The sequence below is a fragment of the Cyprinodon tularosa genome, unplaced genomic scaffold, assembly GCF_016077235.1.
Source record: "Cyprinodon tularosa strain WSP-4 unplaced genomic scaffold, ASM1607723v1 ctg643, whole genome shotgun sequence".
NCBI lineage: Eukaryota > Metazoa > Chordata > Actinopteri > Cyprinodontiformes > Cyprinodontidae > Cyprinodon > Cyprinodon tularosa.
Window position 1 is genome coordinate 654425 of NW_024039389.1, and position 17994 is coordinate 672418.

Sequence of the window (17994 nt, forward strand, 5' to 3'; positions counted from 1 at the left end):
TACAACTCTTGCAAAGCTTGTTCTTGTTAGGTTAAAAACTGTCTTACTACTTAGAAAAATATACATAGATGTGTCCACATACCTAAACAAAGTAATAAATTGAAGTTCCAAACCCTTGAAGGAAGCCTCTGATTTTCTTTCCTTGCAGGCTGTTCAGACAAGTTTTTCCTTCATTCCTTTTCACAGGAGACTTGTTTTGACTCTCACAGGAGAAGCTGCAAATAAAGGCTAGTAAACAATTCAAAACCTCTGTCAGGACCCATTTTAATGTTGCTGAGTGTAGTATCTAAACAAGGTTTAACAATAAAGTTAAAACACACAAAGGTAACAGACTATGCAATGATAAGTATACAAAAACACATTAATGGCGCCCTTTTCTTCAGTGTAAACACAGGAAAGGTCAGGGCAGAGGAGGGCTTAATCACTGCAAATACATTAAAGTACAGCAAATACTAAAAATAGACTAACACACAAAACGCATGCAAAAGAAAAATGCTGCAAGTAGCCAAAATAACTGCAAGTTAAGAGATCCAGACAGCTAGGAGGAGACGATCATCAGCTCCTATGGGACCAGACCATAGACATTACAAAGGGTAAATACGAATACCTCGACCCAATCCCAAACTGACCCCTAAAACACCACATATATGCACTAACCATCCAATTGAACGTTCTTACAAAGGGTCCGCCACATTAAGGGTTGTCCCAAACCATATATTGTGTAGGGTAAGAGGAACACTCAAATAGCGAGTCTGCATCAGCCAAGGGGTCCAATCCCAAACCTCCCCTTAAACACTACCCCTTAACTATTGAATGAGAATGGGAGCCCCTCCCTCCACTGGTAAAGGAAAGCAGTCGTTACTATGGCAACACAGTGATGTCATGTGTACGGCTGTAGCGCCATGGTGCAGGTTGCCGTGAAATCAAGCATTTGCAACTTTCTTAAAAATAAGTTTATACTGCCCAATAAAACCATTTCAAAGAGATTTCTGTCAGCGTCAAAAAGATACAGCTAACTGGTGGAACTTAAATTTCAATGCAGGTGCTTCTTACGCCTTGAGTCCGCTGTTACACCCACTGCAAAAATTCCAGCAAGTCTGCACTTATGCAGGGACGGCCCTTAATATAGCAGACCGTCCACGGTTTTCCACACTCCTCCTCGTGGGGTTGAACTAAAATACAACATTTGGTGACATGTACCCCGTGTGTCATATGCAAAGATTTTGGGTTTTATTGATTAGAACTTTGTGTAACTTCTGTTCTTTGTAGTTCTTCTACAGAAAAGGTTTACTCCCGATCTGACCAGCCTGGTTCATGTGTGTGTCCACCGTGTAATAACGGCCATAAGGCTGCAAACTGCACAGCAGTCTGAATCTCTTTCCTACCCTGGACAGTGTTCTTACTATTTACTTTGCACAATTTGGAAGGAGCTTCTATCTCTGAGAATCCTTTTTATGTCTTTACTTGGGGTCCTATTCCAAATGAGCAGATGATCATGTCCCTCTAGTGGTCTGGAGTATTTCAGTCATTCAGTCATTTTTTCCTTAGCATCATTTATGTATTTGCAGTAACTTTGCTTCTTTGCATACATTTTGTGTCCTGGTCCAAATTTTTGTTTGCAGTACTTTTTATTTGTGCCTTTTAGCCACTGTACAAAAAAACAGCCCAAATTGGCTTTGAAACAAAAACTGTATTTATAAAAGGTTTCAAATAATCTTTTTTTTTTTTCAGATCAGCAACAAACTTCATTAGGTACACTAGAACAGTCCATGGCATTGTAACATTATACTTCAAAATATGTTAAGATATCACATTTTTTAAACATAATAAAATACTGACATTTTCTTACTTTAAAAAAAAAAGAAAAGAAAAAAGAGACAGGCGTAAATCAACACCTTATATTGCACTCCAACTGTCTTTCCAAAGGAACCCGTAGTTAACCCCTCTGATGATTTCCAAAGAGTTTTCTGGTTTTCTTTTCTCCAAAAGTCTTTAAATGCTAGGCGTAAGCTGCCACTGACATGAGGATCTGCACAGCCATGGAAACACAGGGTACCTGAGCAGCAGTGTAGGCCAGAGAGCGGGTAGGTGCTTGCAAAGCCAACAGGTAGGCAAGGCTGTGCAAAACACGGGCGAGAAAAAACACGACAAAGTGAAAACGAGCCACTGTTAGCGAAGGTCCGGTCAAGGAGTAGACAGCCCCCAGGAAAAGGAAGGGCAGGATGTTCTCCAAGTCGTTCAGGTGAGCCCTAAGGAAGAGATAAGATTTAGAATATGAATGGATATTTTTTTAACCCTCCCTTAATCACTTTCCTGTCGGACCCGCCCCTTCCTGCTGCCCACTCAGTCAATAACATTAGCAGGCCAAAACTCATATTTCCCACACTTACAACCTGGAGTACCAAGCCCAGGGTGTCACAGAAACCAAGATAATCAATGGATTCCTGGGAGAAACCTCCTACCAATTCAAGAACAACTGGTTTTACCCACTAAAGACTATTCAGGTGGTAAGCGGGTAGCTCCTTTTAACTGGTTTAGCAAAAAGAAATAAAAAGTACTTTAAATATAAAATAATGGTTATATAATTAAGGTGAACCATTCGTAGATTCGAGGCAACATTATGAATGGAAACGGAATGATAAAAGGCCATGAATGAGATTTTCTAGGTGTTACATAATGGCTGCATGTTAATTATGAATAGTTTGATGTAGGACACCCAGACAGCCTATCTTTATTCGCTTCTAAACTGATTAACCCATCCCCCAATCTGAGCCTAAGCTAATACCCATAACGTGCCAAACTGAGTTTCCCCAAAATGGATTAATTTGGCTCAACACCAAATCTTTGTGTTAGAACCAATCAAGTCATCAATTAGTCAGGGCATAGCCTAGATGGGCCCCATTTACACATATTGGCCAACAATTACAAATAGGACTCATTTGGTTGGGTAACGGTGGTTACAAAAAGCTCCTTTTAGTCAAAGCTCACTTAATACATAGACAGCCTGAACCATACCTAGATAGGGGTCCACAGAAACATAACAAACTTTCTGTTACAGGGTTTTACATGTCAAAATAGCCATAAAACTTATTTTGCTTTTAAATATAAATATTAATAGGATTAAAAAGTTGAATTTTTTACTTTGAAATAATCTATTTTGAGCTCTAAATTTACTTAGTGTCCTGATGAAGGGCAATAGACAAAATAGGGTTGAAAAAATGATAAAGTGGTTCTCAAATAGTTTAGTTAATGCTGTCTAACCTAACCTTGTGGACCTCTAGAAACCCATCCACCCTGTGCAAAACCCCCATTGAGGCCCGTATGCACCTCTTGGCTCTGATGAGGCCATCACAGCATTTTAAATTTAGAAAATGTCACAATGGGAGCACACAAAGGAGGCTCAAACTGTATGAAACAGAACTCTGAAGCCAGAATATTAGACGGCATTAGCAGTAGTCTACGAATGTGTGACTCAGCCTATGAGGTAGAAATATGACAAGTTATGAGCAAAGCAGTGACTCAATGTGGATGTGGATTTCACTTGTAAAGAAATGAGCACCCCCAGGTTAAATTCCCTGTTTGTTTAAGTAAGGGTGAGTATTTGGGAATTTCTCTGCATCAATGGACGTCCCACTCTTTGTGCAGAATCAGCAATACCGGCTGGTATGTAGATCTGGGATAAATGGAGTCAGGCTACCAGAGAACTTTCCTGCTTCCTTTCCTCTCATTTTACTGCTATCTACTAAAATATTTGGTTAGGAACCCTGCCACTCCGTCAGCAGGAGGCTTTGATATGGGCTTAATGGCACGTAGCTTTGTAACCTCTAAAAAAAACTTTTTAGTAAGAGTTCAACATGGTTTAAGACTCGGGGAAAAAAACAGAAGTGAGGCTTCTCTTTTCTTTTTACAAGCAGAAAAAAAACCATCAGTTCTCCCTTTATTCCCCTTCCAATCTGATATCCCTTTTCCAACATATTATAACAGACCAGTTTTCAAGCAGGCCGCTTTAAATGCAAATCAGTAGAGAACACAAAAACAAACAAAAACCCGCCATCTAGGACATAATCCTGCATGTTTGTGTTCAATTCTTCAAGGTTATAATATCTGCACAAACCTGTATTAGCAATATGGAGCATGATCAGGGGTGGAGCTAATGGGGGGCCATCATTGGCCACCCCAACCATTTTTTCCCTCTAATACAGATGGTGGCCGCAGGAATACTCTCAAGGGGAATATTTATTCATTCAACATTTCTTTTTTTGTGGTTAATTATATACATCAATATACTAACATCAAAGATGATAAATACAGAATTTATGCTCTTTTCAGAACTAGATTTTGTATTTTATGGGTTAAAGAGAAAACGTGTCTCTGCAAGTCATCTAGGAGTCTTCAGTGAAATCATAGATAGCTATTTTAATAAAAAACGTATCAAATAATCAATTTATGTAGATATTAGTGCTTGTAAATATCAATTTTATGCAGAATATTTATTGAAACAAGAAGTTAATTAATGACAATGATGATTGATTTACGCCCCAGAACTCAAAACTGAGTTTTATCCACTATACTTATACCATGGATGTTTAAATATATGTGTCTATCTGTTAGCAAAGGCTGTAGGAAAGTATAGTTTGTCTTTATTTAGAAAATATGGATGTTTTTCTGGTTAATTTTCCTGTTTGAACAGTGTAGATTCACCCAGAGGTTCGGCCCCCCCTCACTGTACATTGGTTATTGTCTGGCCACCCTTACAAAAATGTCTGACTACGCCTCTGTGCATGGTTAACCAGTGATTGTTTGCCTGTAAATAAAAATCCGACCTTTCCTATCAGGTTAAAAACTTTGTGCGCTCCTACCTCCGGCATCTTTCCACATATGGATCCTCTCTGTGAAACTGCAACCCTCCGTGTCTGTGCGCGTCCTCTGGGTTGGCAAAAGCCTTTTAGAAATCAGGAAGAGAGCAAAAATTCAATGAAAAAAGGATGAATCCAACAGAAAACTTAGATTAAACTAATAATCGCTTATTAAATCTCCCACCTTCTTGCGCAGCCTGACTTGTCCCGTTATGACCGCGATGGTGTACATTTTGATCACCAGCAGGACCGCGTAGAAAACAAAACAGGAGAAAACCTCGTTTCTTATCATGACTGAAGTTTAATGACTGTCAGCGGTGAGTTAACAGCTCCAAAGCCGCCAGGTTGCAGAAAGTGAGATTTAGTCCTGAAGGGAGGAGGGTTTTATTACTGGCTCTGCCTCCACCCACCTACAGAAAAAAAGATGACTGGCTCACACCAACGGAAGTGTTTGATTTATGACACACAAATTCACCCAGATTGTAAAACTGGGTAAAGTTTTACATTTTTTTTTATTTTTTTTTACCATGGACGGTTCTAGACAGGGGGCAATGGGGGCCAGAACCCCTGTAGATAATGTCCTGGCCCCCGTGATGGCCCCTGTACTGAAGACATAACAGATATGGCTACTGATAGATCTTTTGGATCTATTTCATGTTTTTTTTTGGCAAGGCAAATTTATTTGTATAGCACTATTCAGTACAAAGACAAAGCAAAGTGCTTTATATGATTAAAATATAGGAAGAAAAAACAATCAAAGAAAGTAGAAAATAAATAAATAAATAATGCAGAAACAAAAAAGAACATTAAAAACAATTGGACTAAAGAAAATATAAAAGTTTATAATAATTCTGTTTTACTAATTATTTAAAAACAATAAGGGGATAGCTTCAGTGGTTTCGAGATAGGATCCCAGTTTTCAAAACAAATTTTAAAAAATACTAGAATTTTTACTGCTGAATTTATGATTTTCTTGAGTTCTAATTCAGATTTTATTGACTTAAGTCAAAATACGTAAAATTCCTAAATTCTAAATGTACATTGACCTAATAAGACATATAATTTTGATTTAACCTAACTAAATACAAATTTCACTTCATGCAGTACTATTTACATATTTGAATCCCTTGCCCTGTTCTTTATTTCATTGCTTTCTGTGCCCCTATGAAAACACGCTGTCCCCCTCCTGGCATGTTTGGTCTAGAACCGCCTCTAATCTTTACACAAAAAAAACCAAAAACAATTAAGAGCCTTTTCCTAATTTAATTTTGCTCTAGGACCTTTTTTAAATCATCTAACAAGTTATAGAAGAAGCCGCTTTTAAATTCTGATTTAATTCATTAAAGAAGAAAAGCTGATTAAACTAACCCAAGTCTTAAAAAATAATTATTGTCGTGAAAAGCTATATTCACTGGTATAATGCACACTTCTTGGTATTATTTCACATGCCACATTGTGAGGGATTTTCACAAACCAGCCAGAAAACCACTGAAATTTTTCTAAAAAGGTCATAATTTGTTTCAAAAAAGTGTTTAAAAAAACGATAAACTGGGCCCAAAAACAGAGGTCAACAAAACAGACTTCAATTCAGATACTAACATAAAGAATTCAAGCACAAACTGACCTAACAAACAAGATATGAGGGAAACTTAAATAGTGGCTGATCAGACCACTGTTGACACACAATTGGGGGTAACTGACTAACAAATCAACAAACAAATAAACTTAATTAAACAGATAAATACTGGCCAGACACAAAGTACTTTTTAAATTTAACAAATTAACAAAATTACCCAAACTAAGAATATTTAAACAAATGATAAACAAATTTCCCTTCCCATTACAAATGGTTTGACCCGCTGATTAGCCTGCAACAACCAATTGAGGAAAGCTGGAGTACAGTTCAACACACAGCAAATTCCAAACCTCTAGAGAAATCTCTAAAAATTGATGAAGACTCACTTATTGTTAAAAAGACAAATTTTGTTCTTTTCATGGTAGAAGTTATTAATTGTACTGCACAGACAACAAAAAAAACGGAAAAAATCAAAATAATAGTGAAGGCTGCAGAAAAATATCTGGACATTAAAGATTTGAACTGGGAGATGGTTGGAAGTATGATGGGAGGACCGATGGGACCATCAGAAACTGGCAGAGTTAAGATGACCTAGAGTAAATTAAAATTATATGGGCAAATGTGATTTAGTATTATGTTGGTTTAAGTTACACAGGTTTTTTTTTTTTTTTTTTTTTTTTTTTTTTTTTGGGGGGGTGAATCGTTTCCTGTTTTCTTGCTTTACTCCATATCAGTTGGTGGCGGTAATGCACAATTCACAAGTCTGCCAACCGCCATAAAATCCCATAAGAAGAAGAAGGAAAGCTGGAGCTCATTGCAGCCCTCCACCAGCAGATCCAAAGGAAAATGGCAACTCAAAGAAAAAGAAATGAATCAATTGCATCTAAACAAAAAAACAACCTGACAAAGTTTACTAAATGTGTGCACTGCAAAAAATCTAACTTAAAGTCAGGCTAATGAAAATATATAAAATATGCAACTCATTTTGAAAATGAAAAATATAAGTTGTGGTGTTAAGAAGTCATATAAATTGAACCTGCCTTACAATAGAAATAGGTTAAAGACATTAAAAAGCAGCACATCTGAGTGATTTGAAAAAATAAATAAATCATAGATAAGAAAAAAATTTAATGAGACCTATTTGGAAAAGGTACAAATACATTTTTAAGGATTTTGGACTCTAGGAAATGTAGAGCAATGTTATCCACAATTAGAGAAAACCTTTAAGCCCTCTGGTGTCAGTCTACCAGAATCACTCCAAGGATGAATGTCTCACCCCAGGGCTTTTCAAAAGAACGCTGAACTGTCTGAGTCAAGGCTCAACAAGATGTATACCACTGCTGGAGGAAATGAACCCAGAGGCCTTCCGTCCCAATAACTCTAGTCCATCCCCCCATTGAGCTCCTATATAAACACTTTAAATCCTGTTTTTAACACACACCTTTTCTTGGAGTCAGTTTTCCTTCTTTGAATTAAGAATTCCTGGTAACTTTTTATTTTACGGATCCATAACTTCACTTCCCCTCAGTTTCTAAGAAGTGAGGCAAAGAAGCATTTCCTAGCCCCTCTTTACAATGAAACATTTCCAGAACATATTCAGAATTACATGGTGTCTGAAAAATAGCAAATTAACTAATATGTCTATAAGTAAATCAGAAGATAGAAGTTAGCTTATCTTATAATCACACGAAGAAGGGGAGGGGAAAGATGGTTAAATACCATTAAAACATACTTTCAATTAAATATATAATGGCCTATTTTATACTAGAAATTAAATGGAAACAAGAAAAATGAAATAAGATTATATCATGGCCACTCAATAAGAACGTAGGATTGAAAATAAAAAAATCATGCACGTAATCATAGAAAGGGTTAAGGCTTTTTCATACATTTTCGTATGCCAACCCTTTTCACAAATAATGACTTACACATTTCCTATTAAAACATATTCTGAAACAGCCCTTAACAAAAAGCATTTTGTATTAAAATTTACTGTTGAAACACTGTTTGCCTTGGTAAGAAGTAGGGTTGACATTCTTAATTTAATTATGCATTTAGGGTCAGATTTAAGGTAATTTACGGTTGAATGGCTGAACATCTCAGCACATCCAGCAGGGACAGAACTTTAAAAATCTACAATCATGCAGTCAGTCCAATATACTGCTTTTAAAATAAGATTGTGGTTAGAGATAAGAGAAAAGAACTAGACTGGAGTGTAAAAGAGCTAGCACAAGGCGTGAGTAACAAATATGATAGAGATATTCTGAATTACCAAGAATCGAGAAGATCTATCTACACTGAAATCAGGACGAAAAAGGACAAAGGTCAACTGTTAATAAAAAAAAATTAGTTAATTAGTTAAAAAATATAAGTTATCAGAAAGAGGATTTTAATTTACCAAAATTAGATCAGATATAAAAATTAAAAAAAAATTTAAAAATGGAGAAAAAAACGTGTTTGTTTATGCCAAATTTCCCTCTTAAAAAAAGTATGTTGAGAAGATATCTTTATAAGTGTGCTTGTTTCTATTACCTCAAACAAAAGAGTTTTTATTCATATTCTGCATATATATTCTCTATACTGATTATTTATTCTCCAGATGCACAGCATTTATATTGTAAAAACACTTTACAGTACAGTATTTTATTTGTCTATTTTCTTAACTCTGTTACATATTCTATTTTATTATTTATACACTTTTTCTTAAGGTCCACATTTGTGTGACCACATTTGCTATAATCCTTTCCTGCTGTAACACCACAATTTCCCCATTGTGGGACAATAAAGGGATTTTCTATTCATATTAAACTGATATAAATATAAGCCCTTGAACCAAAAATAATTTCTATAGTTTTCAATGAAGAAGCATTCCAAACACTGTAGTAAGAATGCACCCCCGCCTTAAACATTCTGACAAGGATTCCCATTTCAGGAGCCAACATGTCTTTTCTTCCGTGAACTGTGATGATGATACTCTGAAAATGATCCCATCAGAGCCTGCTGGCAAAATATGGGTTACAAAATTTTCCACTGAAGTTGTGATTCAAGAAAAAGGTGCTTCCGGTGGCCGAATAGCTGCTCTCTGGTGTCCTGGAGTCAACTCTGTCTATTACAGTTGTCTATACCTACTTCTGCATTTAGCTGCACATTTAATCTGTATACACAAGAGTTTCCTTTTTGATAGTCTAATGTTTTATAACTTAAATAAAAAACAGTATGATTGTTATGTAAACTGATCAGACTTAAACATTTGAGTCTGAATAGTTTAAGTTAACAACTCAGGTTAAAGGGGAGCATAGGTCCTCTGATCAAATTATCTGGGCTGCAAGGCTCTGGAATATTTCCTAGGTAAAGAATCTAGTCTCATACTTTGTGATCGTTTCTTCCACACAAAGTTTTCAAATCTTGAACATTCTTGGTTCTTTTTGACTGATTTTTATTTGGATACAAGTCAGATGTTTGGTTGGAAAACTTCAGAACTTTTTTTTGTTTTTCCCTTATAACCAGTTAAGGTTTTCCAAATGTCCAAGCTTGCTTTTAGCATATGCTTTAAACAACCCGCAACACAACGTTCCCACATGCAAAATTTTGTTTTGGCTTGGTGCTTTTGGAGTTATGTGCAGAGCCATTCTTCCTCCAAACACTAACATCCAGAATGTTCAGCGTTTGGCCTAATATCACCAAACAACAGTACACTCTACCAGTATTTTACTGCCTTGTGCAAATCTTCTTCCAAAAACTGTAATCAAGATTGGTTTTCTGCAGCAGTTGAGTCTTGTAAATTCAGTGTGCAGATGCCATTGGATTTGGGCCATTTCTTTTTCTTTTTTTTTTTTAGTTTTTACAGCACTAGTGGCTTGTTTTTCTGACAGGAAAGGGGTATGAGACATGCGGCAAAGGACCACAGGCCGGATTCAATCTAACCATTGCGCCACCTGCACACCCGGATTTGGGCCATTTCTTATTTCAATAAAACAGTGGCTGGTGTTTCAAGGTCATTTTGAAGCCATCTATGGATTCTCCTTGGATCTTGGAAAACCTCCTAGATTCTATGTTTGAGTCCCTCATCAGGAGTCTTATGACCAAGAACTGAACATGGCTGATTTAAGGCAAATTGTAAAATAATTAATGGCCCTTAATGTAAAGCGCTTCATCAAGTCCAAGGATCTCAAATGGCTTTATATTCACACACTAATGCTGGCAGGCTACATAGTCACCACAGCTGCCATGGGGCTCACTGATTACTTGAGCATTTACGAATTTGGAGCTGGTGATTTTACCAATACCATCACCAAGTCTTAGTAAAGCTCAATAGCAGATTCTTCTTTTGCTTCTACCAATCCTACGTATGTCATGGTCTTGGTTTTGTTGTACTTTACTTTGCTCCTTGTTTTCTAGTTTTATTGGTTTAATTCCAGTTTTGTTGTAATTTCTAGATTTATGTTAGTTCTCATGTTTTTCTGTTGTCCTCTGTTGCCCTTGTGTGTATGTGTGTGTGTGTGTATGTGTATGTGTGTGTTCCTTTCCCCTTGGCTCCCTCGTTGTCTCCTCACACCTGCTCCTTGTCAGCTCGTTAGCCCTGCCTTTGTCTCTGTCAGCTATATATGCTCTCCCTCTGCTCCCACTCTTTGTTGGTTCCTTGTTGTTGCTGGTCCGGTCATCGCTGTTGTCGTCTCACCTCTTCTCTCCCTGGCTCCTCGTACGTTTTTTCCCTTGATGTCTCCATGGTTCTGGTTTGTTATATTTTTAGTTGGATTTTTTATTCCTGCCTTTGTTAACCATTTTCAGCATTAAAACTACAAGTATTCACCTCAGCCTCTCTGCCTCTACATTTGGTTCCTCCAAACCACAACCAAACCCTGACAACGTACCTGTGCAAGAAATCATTGGTATCAAGACACCATCTGCTAAAGCAAGTGTCTCTGATTTGCTTATATCAGCAGTGCTGCTTTTTAAATACTATATCAGATTTTAACTAATATGACTAATTATCCAGCTAATTAGATTATTTTTTTTAATGGGAAAGCAGAAGGTATGTCTCAAAAAAAAAAAAAAAATGTTTTGATTGAATGAGTGTAAAATGATGTAGTGTATTGATATTCTAACATTTAGAACCTCTTTATGATTGCATGTTTCCTTCAGGATTTTGATGCTCCGTTATTTATGATGAGCTCCAATCCTTTGAGGTTTGAAGGCCTCCTTGCCATCACCCTGATATTTAGCTCCCTCACTAGCAGTGGCGGCTGGTGAAAAATATTTTTGGTGGGGCTGATATAGCCTAGTGTATGTCTCCAACTAATCCGGAATAAGAATTCAAATAAACAATTGGACAATACATACAATTTAACAGTAATGATTTAATTTACTATATAATAACAGTAACAGTGATGATTTGGGTCACTGTGACGGGGTTCTTTGGCCTCCAAGAATCCAGTCTCAGTTACCGGTGTTGGTGATTTATTGAGCTCAAAAACTCAAAACAGGGTGCAAAAGAAACTAAACATGTACAAGATCCTCTGGGCCTCAGCCTCCCTCCAGTTACCAGCAATGTAACAAAGAAACAGAAAACAAAAATTGCCGCTTTTCTTCCCACAGCCCTCATTAAATAGTTTAAGCCCCTACCCTCAGGCTCTCTTATTTCTGATTTCTTCTCATTAATCAGTTTTGTCCATATATTACCTCCACAAACAATTGATGTACAAAAACAAATAATTTTTACAACTTAATTCTTTTACACAGATTCATTGACTTATTCAATTACACCAAACTGGGTTTGAACCCAGCAAAGACGCAGCCAGACTGAAGATGACAAGTCCCCGTAGCATAAACACGTACACACCCACACACACACACACACACACACACACACACACACACACACACACACACACACGGCTAACCCCACTGAAATATTAAGTGTGCACCCTCAATATGCCAGCAGGTAACCAGGAACAGCTTGTGTGTTTTAAGTTCATGGAGCTACTGGGCTCAGCGCGAGTGTATTGGTCCATGGTCCTCACAAACACAGTATAACAGGAATGTGTGTGTGGCGCGCAAAGTTAGAGAGGTTGTTTTAAGCGACGAGGTGGATTCGTCACAGTCACAATAACCATGACAGGAAATGTTCATATCCTACAACAGGGATGTTCTTCTGGCAAACGGGTAGATAAATAAGGATCTCACCGAATTTGGTGGAAGCTGCATCTCGGTCGTTACATTCGCCATCTTCCCTCTAATTGTCTGCACCTGCGCTTGGGTGCAGAAGCCTGTTAAAGCGCAGTATTTTCAGCGCCCCAAGACCATAAAGTTCCGAGACGCTGATTGGCCATTAAATTCACCTAGCAATAGTACATGATTGACAGATTCTCTGCAAATGTGGGTCAGTCTGATCAGCGCCCCCAGAACAGAGACGGTAGGAGTCTGTCTGTGGAAATCCACAAATGAATGACAGTAGATAGGGAAATGTAGTTTATATAATTTGTTTTGCTTATAGGTACACAGTCTAGAGAGTAAAACTGACATTTATGAGTTAATTTCTAAAAATATATTTTACGTTTCTCTCTTCTTATCAGGGAGGGCGGTGCCCCAGCGCCCCCTATGGGCCGGCCGCCACTGCTCACTAGATAAAACTTCCAGTGCCTCTCACCAACCTTTAATATTGATTTAAACGATTAAAGCTAAAGGAAAATATTAAAATATTTTCAATAAAGATGCCAGTCTTCAAGAGAAAAAGAGTTTACTTTTATATCACATCACATCATTACATATAACTCCTACTGGAGAAATCTCAGCCCTCAGCTCCCTGAAGCTGCCAGTCCAGTGTGAGCGAGCTGCCTGAGCTGCTGTCATCGCAGCAGTCCTCAGCGTCTGAGAAGGAAGACATGTAGTGGAGGCCGGTCACTCTGTGGTAGCCTCCGCTGAGCATTTGGGGACAGGAGGTGAGCTCCACAGCCCTGCGGCCCGTCCTTCTTGTCCTCACAGTCCACATATCAACCAACTGGGAACACATGACGCAGCCCATGATGTGTGTAAACAGATAGTACAGGTATGGAACTAACACAGGTCACAATATGAACTCATCCTAAACCAGGAGGGGCAGGAAGTAAGAGTCAGAGAAGCTGGTACCTGGGACTTATCCATAGAATACATTAACATGGATGAACATTTAACATAACCTTTTTGATTTTATAGCTGAGTCATATAAATATCATATTAAGTACTTAGATTTGACATTTCTGATCCATTTTTAACTCACAATTTAAAATATTTTGGTATGTATTATAAAAGGTGGCCATCTTTTTTTCTTTTCTAGTCCAATGTAACTTGCTTTTGAAAGGTGGGCATTATAAACTTAGTGCTTCTGCCAATACATAATTTTTCACAGTTTTTTTTTTATTTATGTTACAAGGACATATACTATGATTTATTGTATACTTGTGTGTCTGAAAATAAAATATCAATATCAATACAATTATCAAAAAACCTACTAGTTTTCACTTTGTATTCAGTAAGTTCTTAATTTTTTTTTATCTTATTCTTGTCTGCAGACAACAGGTAATTTTTCTCCTCACCTTTATGCTTTTGTAGAATAAAAACACTAAAAAATAAACCAATTCATACAACAAATTTGTGAGATTATGGATTGCTGTGAAGGCTGCAGTTTCTTTCTAAAAAAGCAAGTTTGTCTTCTCTGAAAAAGAGAGAGAAGATGAAACTGAGAAGAAGGAAATGAAAGTTGCACCGCAATGATGCAGGTGATAAGCAAAGCAGCAGAAAAACTGACTTATCTGCTGTCAGCGATCAAAAAAGATGATCATTTACCATCAAACAGCAACTTAAAGCATAAGGTCACAGAGTTTAAACAAGACTGTTTTAAGGTGTCCTCTTTCTCTCATGGCTGCCAAACGTGATCTGCAAATATTTACACAAACCTCCTTTGCCAAAAGAAATAATATCCTTCTGAGTGAGTTCACAGAGCTAGAGAGGAACCAAGCACCAGCTGTCAAGAAAATCAAAAAACTTCAAGTGCTGCTGCTGTGATACTCCTTTTATGTGTTCTTTGAACCAACATCCTTTTGAGTCATACAAATTGTTTGTAGTAGGAATTATTTCCTGTCTGAAATTCGTCATATCAGCCTCATCTGCTTGATGGAGGAAGGCCGTACGAAGTACGAAGAGGTGCCTGAGAACAAAGAAACAGAAGCAAGCTCAGTAAAAGTAGATCTGAACGGTGTACAATAAAAAATAAAGGTAAGAAACATACACAAGTTATGCATAGTATTGAAATTAAACTTTTGTGAACTGGGTAATTAATAAAGTTAATTTAAAGCTGTTTAGCTTTAGAGCATCTAATGCCTTGGTAGAATGATTGTCAGGTTTAAGATGTCTGACCAATTAGGCATCTTATCAGCAAGTTAATTAAGCTGAGGAAAAACAGCTTTGGGTAAGTAGATCAATTTCTAGATGCCTTTCAAAACATTCAGTAGTTTTTTCCACAACATCCATAGGAAAATGATTGTGTGCAACAGAAAAATGAAAAATTCCAGATTTCACTATGTCCTTGCACTCATACCATTAGTTCATTCATTTTGAAATGTAGAGTATTTGTCAAACTTGACTTCATCAGTGAGTGATGGTCACTGAATAATGAGGCGACACTCGTGTGCTTTGGCCTCAAGGACTTGACGCTGTCAGTCAAATCTAGCAACCGTGGGCAATGGTTCAAATTGTCTCCATGTTTAAATTGACAAGCTGTTTATTTAGAAAGATCGAAGGTAATCCTTCATTTTTTTTACCCATTTTTCATGCAGTGAAACAGCCTTAAGCATGACGCTACCAGCACTATCCTTACAAGTCAAGACAGCAGTTGTAGGGCTGGATCTCTCCCCTTGAGTTCTGAAAAACACAATTGTGCCAGTAGCTGCAAATATATAACATACTCTGCTATTGTCGAAAAAATAAAATTCCAAAATTGCGGTGAAATAAAATAAAAATTGCATGTGAAAGAGTTTGTTCTAGCAGGATCTTGCTTAAAAACACAGCACATTTCATTTTCCTACCACTTCCTGTTATCTTGTTGATACCAAAAAGGGTTTACATTTCAGTTTTCCAAAACACACTACTTTCAACATGACTGAATAACTCTCTTTTGCTTGTGTAGAAGGTGCAAAGAGTTGATTTCTAAAGCTGCGATTGTCCATTTAGGGAATTTATTTCTGTCATTACAAGGTCTGCAGTTTGATGGTCAATGGAAGAGCAGCCATTATGGCCAACAAACTCAGTTTGCCTTTTCTATCAGTAAAAATAATGTAACCAGAAGTCTTTTTCGTGTGGGAGCTGCAACTTCAGGCCTGAAGCTGTTCATAGTAGAGCAGAGGTTTATTTCTAAGCACCTCTTTGGTGCATTTTGGTGTAAAACTTGCTCCGCACATAGCAGACTATGCATACTATCTATTCTCATTAAAGGTAACAATCTGGGTCAAATAGGTGAAACTGCAACCAACAATTATTTTGCAAATCGATTAATCTGTTACCTATTTTGTGATCAATCGATTGATAATTAGATAGCAAAAGGTTCCTTAAAGCAGATTTTTTTGCTAAATAAAACCCGATGTAACTAAAACTTTTCCACTTAAGGAGTAATGAATATAGAATTTTGACAGAGGAAATTTTTTTTTATCTTAAATGCTAAATGTTTACATATTTTTCTTACGACTTTGGTATAATTACTGCTCTAAGCGGTTTTCTCTGTCAGTCATTTGGTTTTTCCAACAGAACCCATAAACCCCTTGAGCCACACAGGCCACCTACACAGCCCAACATCCACATTTTATCTTTTGTCAAAGACGATCGCATTTTTTTCTCCAAAATTCTTTTAAGGGTAAAACTTTAATGTTTCTTAAAAAACACTCAGTTTTTCATTTGGTTTTACAGAAATTTAATTACAGAAGAATCCATCTAGGCTGCTCAGTGGCGGGTTCGATTTTCAGCATGGAGTTTCTCCATTTCTGCATAGAGTTTGCATGTTCTCCCTGAGCATGTGTGGGTTCTCTCCGGGTTCTCCAGCTTCCTCCCTAAGTCCAAAAACATGATTGTTAGGTTAATTGACCTCTCTAAATTCTCCTTAGGTGTGTGAATTGTTGTTTGTCCTATTTGTCTCTGTATTGCCCTGCGACAGACTGATGACTTGTCCAGGGTGTACCCTGCCTCTCATACCTAGACAGCTGGAGATAAGCACCAGCACCCATTGTGTGTCAGAAAATGGATGGATGGAAGATGCCATCTAAGGCTGCATCAAACATGGTGAACTCTGCTGGAAAAATGCTTCAGGACACATATTGATTTGTCGCCTAACATGGCTGTTAACCATGGAAACTGGAGAGTAACACCTTTCCAACCACCTACAGTAAAGTTTTATCAGACATCACCGGGTCACGATGTACAATGGGTCTAGAAAAGTGGCTGTCACTTTTACTCACTTACTGGTCTGTATATATTTATAATAATATGCAAGTGTGTTAATTATGGCAAATCTACAGTAAATTCCAATTGTGCTCCAAATCTTAATGATTGAGGTTGTATCGTGTATAGGGAGTCCACCCTGAGAAGAAATGAAAAATGTTCAAATTAATGAGCAGAAGACCAGAATTTAATTATGTTTATTATTATCACGAGTGTCTGCAATCGTCTCATCAGTACTATATCTTTAAAGCTCAATAATCAAATTACCTTATATGGATTGCATTATGCAAAAAAACCCTCTTCCTTGTGCTGTCTGGTTTGTCGAATGTAATAAAGATAAATTAAGTAAATATTTGTCATGACACATGAATTAAAGAGATTTAAGGTCCATTTTCCAAAATAATGCAGCATTGCAGTGGGTCCAAAAAGGGAAATAGAGTAAACTAAAATGGAGTCTTCATGATCAAAATTATACAAAATATATGTATGAATTAGGCCAAAGTACAGCTTTTTCTAACAGACGCAACAACAAAATAATCCCAGGACTAATAAAATAACTTAAGAAGTATAAGTGGAGTCTCTGGGTGCTTTAACAGAATCTATTGTAATATTCTGTTTCTGGAGCAGATATTCCCACAGAGAGATCTCAGTTAAAGATTGATGCAGAGTATTTCCCTGGTTAGTCCTAAAATCTCCCAAAGACAAAGAGGACAAAAGTGGGCTGCATCATGCCACACCCATCCTGTCCTAGTGAGCGGACACAGGGGAGTGAGTTCTCCGCTGTCCTAAACTGCCATGATCACAATGCATTGATAAATATGTCTGCTGAGTCATGTCAAACAGCCTGCACAGCACACCTGGTATCCCAGTATCCTTGGGATTCATAACCATCATTTTTAAGGCTAAAAAAAGCTGGTGTTTGCCTGCGTTTATTCAGAGACATGCAACTGACATGATGTTAAGCTGCACCCATGTGCATGTATGTATGATGCATACAGAAGTTAAAAATTTGTCCTGGAAACGAAGTCTTACCTGTAGATGTGTTTATTCTGTCATCAGTTGATGTTTAGTGCATCTGCTCAGCAGGCTGGACTGTTTGCT

General features: G+C 37.4%; 1 protein-coding gene across 1 annotated transcript; it reads right to left on the reverse strand.

Moving 5' to 3' along the window:
- Nucleotides 1-247: 247 nt before the first annotated feature.
- On the reverse strand, nt 248-5221 carry ptges (prostaglandin E synthase). The gene is made up of 3 exons (XM_038308666.1): nt 5041-5221; nt 4860-4942; nt 248-2249 (listed from the first exon to the last, which is right to left on the reverse strand). The coding sequence occupies exons 1-3, from the start codon at nt 5146-5148 to the stop codon at nt 2000-2002; spliced, it is 441 nt and encodes a 146-aa protein (XP_038164594.1). The 5' UTR covers nt 5149-5221; the 3' UTR covers nt 248-1999.
- Between the last annotated feature and the right edge of the window lie 12773 nt (nt 5222-17994).

Excerpts from the sequence above, each read along its gene's own strand:
- ptges (XM_038308666.1), bottom strand. The coding sequence starts at position 5,148 with ATGATAAGAAACGAGGTTTTCTCCTGTTTTGTTTTCTACGCGGTCCTG. Across the intron at positions 4,943-5,040 it reads AAGTCAGGCTGCGCAAGAAG|GCTTTTGCCAACCCAGAGGA; the intron begins GTGGGAGATTTA and ends GATTTCTAAAAG. Across the intron at positions 2,250-4,859 it reads TATGTGGAAAGATGCCGGAG|GGCTCACCTGAACGACTTGG; the intron begins GTAGGAGCGCAC and ends TCTCTTCCTTAG.